Source organism: Melozone crissalis, unplaced genomic scaffold (genome assembly GCF_028551555.1).
Source record: "Melozone crissalis strain CALT ecotype California unplaced genomic scaffold, PUWL_Pcris_2 ptg000057l_1, whole genome shotgun sequence".
NCBI lineage: Eukaryota > Metazoa > Chordata > Aves > Passeriformes > Passerellidae > Melozone > Melozone crissalis.
The window spans coordinates 7,144,492-7,155,289 of NW_026535835.1; the positions used below are offsets into that span (position 1 = coordinate 7,144,492).

At 50.0% G+C, this 10,798-nt stretch overlaps 1 protein-coding gene across 1 annotated transcript in view; it reads left to right on the forward strand.

Moving 5' to 3' along the window:
* LRRC75A (leucine rich repeat containing 75A) overlaps positions 1-10,798 on the forward strand; it is a 55,734-nt gene that overhangs the window by 36,906 nt on the left and 8,030 nt on the right. Inside the window, exon 3 of the mRNA XM_054287482.1 lies at positions 456-568. Coding sequence (XP_054143457.1) covers positions 456-568 — 113 coding nt within the window. The remainder of the gene's footprint in view (positions 1-455; positions 569-10,798) is intronic.

Here is a 10,798-nt window from a genome sequence, read left to right on the forward strand (position 1 = left end):
CGAGAAGACACCACATTTCTTCATGTTTTTATTTCTCCTAACAATTAAATGTTGTGAGATTTTTCTCTTCCCAAGACTCCATCTGCTCACAAAGTCTCTGGGAAGCGATTTTTGGTGGTAATGGGTGGGTGATTTAACCAAATTTAATCAATCTTTGCCAGATTTTTGCGCTGGAAGCTGTTGTGTGGTGTCGGATGGTAACGGTGGGATAATAACAATATGATGATGATGATGATGATGATAATAATAATAATAATAATAATAATAATAATAATAATAATTCCTGCAGAATCTTAGCACTCAGAGAGGTTTTTTCCCCCTTTCTAGACGGTTTTAAGGGTGGTCCCTCAAGGTTTCCCAGCTCCAGCTGGAGCCACTCTGGGCTTGGGGCAGCCCCTGGGTGTGATGGCAGTGCTGCAGAGCTCTCACCCTGTGTCCTTTCCGTGTTTTTGCAGGAAGGGGACTCCCTGGGAGCCATGGAGAAGCTCTGCAGGCAGCTCACCTACCACCTGAGCCCCCACTCGCAGTGGAGACGCCAGGGCATCATGAAGAGGAAGCCGCAGTCCTGGTGAGTCCCTGCTGGCTCCCTGTCCCCACGCTGGCCTTGCCACCCCTCAGGGGCTGGGGACACTGGAGAAGGGAGTTTTCCACGATGGTTTTGGCAAATTTGGGAGCTGCCTGTTGCTCCTGCAGCCACAGGAGGAGCAAATCCACCCTGCTCGGAGCTGGGGTGTCCCAACCTCCAGAATTCTCCTCCCTCTCCAATCTCACCAGAATTTCCCCCATTTATGGTTCCTTCATGTTCCCCCAGAGGTGTTTCCCTCTATTTCCATCTTCCTTTCTCTGTTGAACAGCACTTCAGTGCCTGGGGAGGAGGAATGGTCTGGAAAACCTGAGCCATCCATCCTCCAAACATCCCTTGCCTCCCAAACTGCTCCAAGAGCTCCTAATTAGCTGGCAATTAATGTACAGGCACGTGTCACCATGCACACCGTGGCTTGCAGTGCATAGCAGGAATTTTGTTGTTAAAAACAGGGAAAAAATAACCCAAATCCCCTCCTTATCCATCTCCTCAGCAAAGCATTCCCATCTGGTGTCATCCTGGATCCACAGAGCTGAGAAACCTGTGGCTGAGGCTGATGAGAATGGAAAGGGCTGCTTGTTTTCCTTATGTTGGGCATTATATATTTATTATTTTTGCTTAAGGAAGCGAGAAATAGAAACAAAGCTGCAATCTGGGAGAGTCAGGATTTGTATCCAGGTGCTGGCTCGTGGTCCCAGGAGAGTTTTGGTTGTAATGGAGCTGTAGTAGGAATTAATCCAATGAAAAAAACTGGGATAGGTAAAGAGAGGGGAGGAGTGGTCACAGGAGGAAAAAAAGACACAAGGAAATCAAGGATTGAGTGGCCAAATAGGATTAGGAGCACATTTCCCAGGGATCTGGCTTATCATCCTCACAAAGTGATGCCCTGAGAGAGCAAAACGTGGAGAAATGTATTGCACTAGCAGCATTAGGAGAAATGTATTTCACTGGAATTGTTACCCACATTTTTGGTGGGTTTTAAGGTGTATTAATGGCTAAAATCTGCATTTTCCAATAAAGCAGCAGAAACTGGGGGAGTGCTGGAGCTCCCAGGCTGTGTCCTGGGGGCACACGGAGCTGTAATGACCCAGCAGCTCATTAACCCTCCGGGGTTTCCTCTTAATTAGAGTAGGAAATGCTCACCCCTTATCCCCCCATTGTTCAGGTCACTCTGCTGCTGCATCCGAGCTCTTTACAGCCCCAAACCACCCGAAATCCTTGGAAATGACAAAACCTCGAGCCCTGCTTTGTGCCCCTCTGTCTTTAATTACCAATCCCCGTCCTTAATCCCCAGCCCGGGATCAGCGCGGTGAGAGCCCAGCCTCGTGCCCGAGATTTGCAAGGCTTTATCTGCAGCTTTTCCTTACAGCAGCCGGGAAATGGCTGAGGTTTCCCAGGGCTTTAGGGGCAGGGATGAGGTTTTGGGATCAGGTTTTGGGATGAGGTTTTGGCTGCCAGCGAGCCCTGAAGTGACCCAGTGCCAACGTGGGCTGCTGGTTCTGCCCCAGCCAGGCTTTGGAGGGTGGGATTTTCCTGCATTTCTGGTTTAGATGCTCTTTTAGGAGGTGGCTGTGAGTTGAACCCTTTGCTGGAAGGTGAAGTCAGTCTTGTGCTGAAGTCTAAATGCCATAAAACAGGGATTTTATAGCGAGCATCCTGCTCTGGGCTGGGCTTTCCAAGTGCACAAGGGAATTGTGAGCTCCCATTCCCAGGTGCTGGCATTGCCCTGACTCAGCCCTGCTGCCAGGTGTTGCAGGAACTCCCCAATATCACAGATCCACCCTTTTTCATGTGTGTGTTGCAGGGAAAATCGCTTTCCTTCATCCACACCCACATCTCCACTGCAGGTGGGAATGGGAAGCAGAGCAGCAGCACAGGAGGAGGATGGGCACAGAGGATGGAGCTGATTTTTTGGCCAGGCAGAAGGAGAGAGGCTCTGCTTCCTAATCCCAGCTCCTCCCAGGCTGGGTGTGCTCCCTAAATCCAGGCAGACATCCCCAGCCCTGGCACAGCAGCACCCAAACCTCTGCCAAATGACCTTATTTATTTTTTTGGCACGTTGTAAATCTGTCTGGCTCTCCCTCGCTGTCTCCACGCCTCCCTCGGAATACATTCAACATCCAGGGATGAAAATCGGGGGAAGCCAACAGCAGCAGGATGGAGGCAGCCTGCTAAAACCATTTCCCTGTGCCTGGCTCTGCTTGGGGACAGGATTCCAGCCCTGGAATCTCCCTGCTCCAGGAATTTCCCTGCTGCTGTCGGCATCACAAAGGCAAACCGGGAATCAAAGCTCCCCTAGGGCTGGGAGCAGGAGGTGTTTCCAGGGGAAACCATCCCTGGGGATATCCCGGTAGGAATGAGGCAGGAATGCAGCAGAGAGGATGGGGCAGTGGGCAGCAGCTGAAGGAATATCAAATATTCATGTTGTAACTCCAAATTTGCATCAGATAAACCAAATATCTTTCTTTATACACACAATTCTTGTTAATGCCCCTGCACCAAGCAGGAGAAGAATTTAGGGTGAAGCAGCTCACTTTAAATGGAATTAAATGAGGTCAGTCTGGACCTAAATTTGTAGATTTTTTCACCCTGCTGCTGCTAAGAGAAACCCCCAAATGCTCATACCAGCCTGACCCAATGTGGCATTTTCTGCACTTTCTAACCCCAGTTTTCATTTCACAGCTCCCAGCCCTCACTTCTGCAAATCCCTCAGTGCTGGCACCTGGAAAGAGCCAGGAGCTGATTCTCTTCTCACTTCTGGCTTTTCCAGGTGGTTTTCCTGAGCTGGGTTTCTCCTGGGTTTTCCTGAGCTCCAGCCCATTCTTTTCTTTGCCACTTGCTCTTTCTAGTGACACCTGTGACTCAGCCTGAACTCCTTTCACCCTCTGATGTGAAATCACCTTGAAAACAGCAGGAAAATGAATAATTTGGGACAGCTTTTGGGAACGTAGAGGCTCTGTGAGGCTGTGGCAGATTTAACCCCTGGTTACCTGAGGGTTGGATGTTCTCCATGGCATTTGGCACCCAGGAGCAGAGACCTGTTGGAACAGAAGGTGTTTGGATTTAGAGATGAATTTACAGGGGTTGAGCAGCTTTATTTTGATGGCAGGAATGATCTTTTACCATCCCACTCCTGATTTCAGCAGGGGCACAAAACATTTCTGTCTTGCAGGAATGCTGGGTGCTGGGCTTTCATGTTGGCAGTGCCTGCTTGCATTGCTTTACAGAGGAAAAAAACAATTTAAAAATGAGTTTTCATGGTGGGAGAAGCCCTTTGGAGAACAAAAGGGAATGTTTGTGGTGGAAATCCTCCTCTGCTGTGGCAGCTGGTGGGTGAGTGAGAGGAGTTGGAGCTCCTGCAACAAAAGGTCCCTTCAGAGCACCCAGCACAGAGCCAGGTGGTGGGAGGAGGCTGGAGCAGGGGCTCCTGGCCATTAAAATCCCATTTCTGTGTGTGTGTGTGTGTGCTGGAGCTGCTGCAGAGAGCAGGGAATGTGGGAGTGGAGCCTCTGGGATGTGTGTGGGTGATCCCTTCTCCCTGTGCCCATGGGATGCCATTCCATGCACATTCCAGGGCTGGCCCAGGGAGCTGAGGGGACACAGGATGCTCCAAATGCTCAGAACTCAGTGCTTTGGGGTGGTGGTGAAGTTTTCCACCTTTTGCAGTGGAAAACAGGAAATTCCCAAACCTCTCTGCTCTGTCCAGCATGGCCTGAGGCTCTGGGGATGGAGAAAAGCAAAGTTCTGGTTCCTGGTGGCTTTCCAGGTTGGAATGCTCAGCCCAGACTCAGACACACTCTCTAATAAATGTCTAAATGTGATGGGAAGGCCTGGAGTGACAGAGAAATGAGCTAAGATTTTCTGAGAGAGAGTGGAAAACCTTTGGGAGACGCCTTTGGTTTGGTGGAGTTCACACAGGGCTCAGCCAGTGTAATAAATTGGGAATATTTCCTGTGCTTTGGCAGAAATGTTTGGGAATTTGTGGTGCTGGAGAGCAGGAGGGGGCTGGTCCCCACACAGCAAATGAGGAGCTTTGATGGGGTTCAGGGCACACAAAGAGGGAAAAAAGGAACTTTTTGAGGTACCAATAAGGAGTTGGGAGAAAAAGTTGGATGCAATTTTATCCCAGGATTGCCCTTTCCATCACCCCTGTCCTTCTCACCTCTCTCCCCTCCATGGCCATGGGGCATTGCCTCCATCTGCCCACTTTGGATTTTTATAGCTACTCAAGATGTGACTTTTCTCTTTCTCTTATGGCTGGGCTGGGAACAAACCCTGATGTGCCCTGTCAGTTCTGTTCCCTCCTCACCCTCTGCTCTGGGCTGCTGCCCTTGAGTTTATTCCCTTTGGCACCTCCCTGCTGCAGGCACAGTCCCACAGTCCCTGCTGTGTGTGTCTGTGCTCTCCTGGGCTGGGAATGTCCAAGCTGCTCCTTTGCTTTGTGGAAAATCCATTTCCCAAGATATCTGAACAGGAGCAGCATTTGGGGCTAGTCCTTTGCATTGAGATTTGGGATTTTTTGTAGATTTGAGTGGGGTGGGCAGGTTAAACCTGGGGTTAAATGTGCCCAAGCTGCTCCTTTGCTTTGTGGAAAATCCATCTCCCAAGATATCTGAACGGGAGCAGCATTTGGGGCTGGTCCTTTGCATGTTCCTGGTGGGATTTGGGATTTTTTGTGGATTTGAGTGGGATGGGCAGGTTAAACCTGGGGTTAAATGTGCCCAAGCTGACTCCCAGAAAAAAAGGGAAAATCCCAACCCTCTGAAACTGGGATGCAGCTCCCTGGAGCTCCTTGTTATGTAGAAATTCCAATGAATCTTCTCCAAAAATGCTGTTTAATGTGCAAACAGCTCCTCTGGCAACCCCAGGGTTTTGTGACTATGGTGAAATGCTTTGTCCTGGTGGGAATGGAAATGTGATATTGGAGGGAAGAGGAAGAACAGGCCAACAATCATCCAGCACAGGCTGAGTGGGAAGAAGGGAAGGATTCCATCCAGCTGGAGGTGGATTTCTTGAATGAGAGAGGAATCAAGAAAAAGAAAATAAAAGAAAGCTGTGTCATTTTAAATTCAGTAATGTTCAGCGCTAAGAAGCTTTGGTGTTAAATAATTCTCTTCTCAGGCTAGTGGGGTGTAAATTCAGGGTGTCCCTGGTTTGTGCTTTATCCCTGGGTTGGGGAGGGGGTGTCAGGCAGGGAGGGATGGACCTGACAGTGCACAGGGGTGTCCTGAGCTGCTCCCAGCTCACAGCGTGCCAATGCTACAGCAAAATAGAGGCTGAAAACCAACCCAAGGAATTCCTTTTCCCCCCATTTCTCCATGCTGGATGATGCTGAGGGGCCCAAAAGCCCAGAGAATTCAGGCCAGGCCATTAAACCCCACTCCAGAGGCTTGGAAGGAAAATGCTGTGATGCTTCTGGTTGAGTTGAAAGAGTCAGAGACTTCTGGCAGGATGAAAGCAGGGCTAAGCTGTGAATGGATGAAATGCCTGGTGTGGGGGAAAGGTGGAATGCTGCAAAGCTGGGGGAGTAAAGATCTGTGAGGGCTGTGGTTGAGAAATAATTCTGCAGTGTGTGGCTTGTGGCAATTAAAGGAGCTGCCACCATCAAGGCTGGAAAAACCTTCTGAGATCAAGTCCACCACTAAGCCAAGAACACATCTCCACATCTTTTAAATGCCTCCAGGTATCCCTTAAATAATTTTAAAGCATAAAGGGAGTTATTGTTGATGATATTCTGGGAAAATTCTGATTTTCCTGTGCCTGTTGCAGTGGGAGCTGTAGGATCCATCTCCTGCTTCCTGGAAAAACTGAGCAAACCACACCAAGCAGGTGGTGCTGAAATCACTCCTTGCCACTATTTGGCCACCAGACCAGCAGGTTTGGGTGGAATTGAGTTCTTTGTCCAGCTGAGTTTGGCTGGGGGAGAAATCCTCCCTGCCCATGGAGAGGCTGCAGCTGCTGGCACACCTTGCCCAGCCAGGAGCTGGCATTGGCCAAGAGCTGCATTTGGAGCTGAGCTGTGAATAATTCATGGCCACTGAAATGCCACCCGGGTTGGTGGCACAGGGCTGGCACATCCAAGGGATTTCAGGTTTCCCACTGGCTCAGTGTGTAAAATGAGCCCTTCCCCTGCCCCTTGTCTGGGCTGCCCCAGAATTGAAAATAATTGACCCAAGCTGCAAACCCCATTCCCCCCACACTGATGAATACTGACCCTGACAAAATCTCAAATTGCTTTTGCTGCTCCTGTCAGCCAGAAATGCTGGAAAATAAAGCAGAAACAACCTGAGGCTGGGCTGGGGTGATTTAGAGCAGCAGGACACCCTTCCCCACTGGCTTTTCCCTCACACTTCTGCTGCAGCCTTATAAACTTCAGATTTTTAAGGCACTACCTCGAATTCAAGCCCCCCTCATCCTCCTCTTTCCCCTCTCCTCCTGCAGCTGAACCAAGGAATAATGGTGATTTTCCTCCCCTCCCACCTCCTTGCACTTGGGTGCTTGTGCCTCCTTAAATGTGTTTTTTAGTCCAGTGCTTAATTAGAAAAGGCCTTTGATGGTGAAAAGTGTGGGGTTTTAATTTGGTTTTTTTGGTAATAATTACTCCTCTGCTTCTGGGCAGAGTGGAAATGAGATTTTCCATGGACACATGGCTGGGATTATTTAAATCCATCCCCTCCACTCGGACCGGTAGAAATTGTTATTAAACGAGGGAATCAGCTGGGAAAATAATTCATCCCCCTGCTTGGAAGTGGTCCAGACACTCTGGGATGATTTGTTTTGTCTCAAAACAGCCACTGACTCCTTTTTTTGGGTGGTGAGGGGCAATCTGGGGCCTGGACGCTGCTCCATGGGGGAAAGGCATCGCTCCCAGCAGCCGAGCCCATTTAATCCCCAGCCAGCCCAGCCTGGCTGTCACCCCGGGCTGCATTTCCCAATTAAAACCATCAAGCTCCGTGATGAAGCTTTGATGGGCGCTTTTTGCATTGATTTGATTTCCCCAGCCCTTTCAGGCGGTGAATGAAGGTGTTTAGTGAGCTCATCCATCACTTTAACTCGGTGACTTCCCACCTCCCACTGCTGCTGCTGCTCTCTTTGAATGGAAATCATTTAAAATAACGCTGCAAAAAGGGGATGGGGGGGCTGTGGCATCACCAGGGGGTTCTGTCTGTCCCCATGGGTGACACAAACTGGGATCACCCCCTTCCTTCATCCTCACACTCCCCTTGGCTCCAGAGAGATGGGGAGGAGGGAAAAAACCAAACCCTCTGGAGCAGCTGAAGCACAGAAGGTTCTTTTGCATCTCAAAAGGGGATTTTGGCACCTCCAGGAAAAAGTCCAAAGCTTCTGGACGCATTCAGGTTTTTGCAGGCTGTGTTTTGACACATCCCAGCGTCAGAGGACCCCAAGGCTGATCCCCTTTGTCCAGCCCAGGGTGCAATATGTTCCTGCAGGTGTTTTCCTCTCTCCTTATCCAGGATTAGCGCCAGCCTGGGGAGCTGGGGGGGTTTTTTGGGATGAATCCACCGTGGTGTGCTGCAGGTCACTCCTGTGGTGCCCTGGGGAGTGTGGATTATCCCTGGGCAGCTCCTGGCCTGGCACAAATGCCCATCTGGAGCCTCTCCTGCATCCCCTCCCTGCTTTCATCAGCTGCTGGCCCCTCCAGTGGGGCTCGTTATCCCAAAGATGGTGAGCTGGAGATTTGGGGGGGAAAAAGAAAAAAAAAAGCAAAAAAAAAAAAAGCAAAAGAAAGCATCTGTTGACATAATAATATGGACATAATAAGAACAAATCACTGGGGAAGAGTTGAAGATTTGTTTTTGTGCTGATCTTTGCAGCAGCGTTCCTTAAACAGTGACACAAACCCTCATCACTGGTGGGTGCAGAGAGCAGGAAAAAAAGCAAAATATTGCATTGTTGGGGCAGAGAAGCCAAACAGGGAGAATCCAGGGAAGGTTTTTTGTGGTTTTCGTGCTTGTCCAGCAGAATTTGCCGTGCCTGGGGATGGGGGAGCTGGGCAGTGTTTGCTGCTCAGGGCACAGGGTCACATCCCTGCTCTGTTTGCATCTCTGGGGGCAGCTGGAGGCTGAAATCCCCCACCAGCAGGGAAATGACCTGCCAGAAGCAATGGAGAGCTGGGGGAGAGGGAGTTTGCTGTGGGCAGCTCAGGCTGTTCTCCTTGTTTCCTGGATTTTTCCCTTTGTTTGGCTTTGCAGGAATGGCTGCAGTCACTTTCTGGGCTCAGGAAAGGGGATTTCAAATGAAACAACTGCACCAAAAACTGTGCCCAGCAGGAATAGCAACCCACAGGGTGCCAGAAACTCAATTCCAACCTCTGCTGCAGTGACAGAGGAGAGGGATGCTACAAAATCCTCTCACTGGAACAGAAGATGAAAAACCACCCCAAAAATCCCTTTTTCTTTAGAAGGCAGCAGCAGTGGGCCAGGTTGTGTCCTGTTATTCCTCACTGGGGGGCAGCTGAGGGGACAATGGTGGCTCTGTGCTGCTCAGACCCAGTGTTTGGTGTTAATGGGAAGCAGATGCACCCCAGGGTTGGAAATTCCAACCCCAGGGCTCCTTATCCTGGGGCTGCCAAATCCCAGGGACCCCATCCCAAACCCTTGGGGATGGGAACAGAGTTTGCTTGGCCAATGAACACCTGGGTGCTGAAAAAAAGGTGAAACAAAGCTTTTTTGGCTTGATAGACATGCAAATTCTGATTTAAAAAAGCTTTTTTGGCTCAGTAGATGTACAAATTCTGATTAAAACTTGGCCAAACGTCAGGTGAGAGGTTCTTGGCTGCCTCACTGTGTCCATCTCTCCCTCCTTTGGCTGCTGCAGCTCCTCCAGCACAAATCCCTGGATGTTCCTCAGGATGTTCTGTGCTCTGGAGGAGCTTCCTGACCCCCTGGATGGGGTTGGAGGCCACCAGCCCCACATGGGACAGCACAGACCCATCCCATGTGTCCCTGTCCCCCAAACCAGATCAGGAGTTTCCCTTTGCTCCATCCCTGAGCATGACAGGAGCTTTTTGCCTTCACTTGGGCACCAGAGCTGCTGGGATTTTGGCGGGAAGGGCAGGATTTAGGGTCCTGCCAGGGATTTGAGGGGGAAAAGGGAGAAATAGGGGGTGATGGCAGCTGGTGGCTCTGGGAACAATCCCTGGCCAAGGAGGGAGGGGACAGCAGGGCCCTGGGAGCCGGGCTGGCTGCTCTGGGGCTCTGGCTCCCATCAGAGCAAGAGGGGACCTCAGCCTCAGCCTAAACTCTTCCAAATGTCATCTGTGCTCCAAGAAAATAAACATTTTAGGGAAAGCCAAGCCCCAGGCACACATTTTGGCAGCTGATCACTCCCTAATTGCAGGAAGAGCAGTTGGGAGAGGGGTTTTGGGGTTTTTTTGTTGTTGTTTTATTTTTTCGGTTTCTGATGAGAAAACTGGGCTGGAGGATCAGAGTTGAAATTTCTCTCCCCACCCCCAAAAATCCTGGGGTTTTCCCTTTTGTGTGAATGGAATTCGGCTTATTTCAAGGGACAGGAAACACAAAGAGCCTCTGCTGAGTGTGAACCTCAAACCCCAGTGAGGCCCTGGATACAGAGAGTTCTCCACACATTTTTTGGGGTTTTTTTTTTGTTGTTTGACAGCAGCAGGGGCAGATTTGAGGGCTGGGAGAGGATTTTGGTGAATTGGAGCTGTTGCATTTCAAGCCTGGCTGTTCCTGGGTGTTTCCCCCATCCCAAAACTCCTGAGGCTCTGCAATGGGATGGGGATAATTAACACCAGCCCTGATTTCCATCGACGTGGCAAAACTCAATTTGTGGTGAGGGGACAGAGCAGGAGCAGCCACGCTCTGCCCTCACTTTTGGGGTCACATCCAGCCTCTAATTCTTTCCAAAAATCAAACAAAGCCCCAACAAAACCAAAGGGAGAGGCTGGAATTATGGATTTTAGGGAAATCTCCATCCTGCTTTTCCAGAAAAGTGCTGGAGTCCTGGCCAGCACTGCTGTTCTCCATCACATCCCTCTCCCTTTTCATTTTCCTCCTCTTCTTTCACTTTTTTTACACTGTTGGCAGCCAGTTGGGTGTTTTTATGAGCAAATTATTAGGAATTTCTTTTCCTGTGGCCTCTTCTCTTTGGTTCCTGAGGGCTGCAAATGGATTTAAAGGTCCTTTTCCTAACCAGCCCTGCTTCCTCTCTCCTTAGTGGGGAATTGCTCAT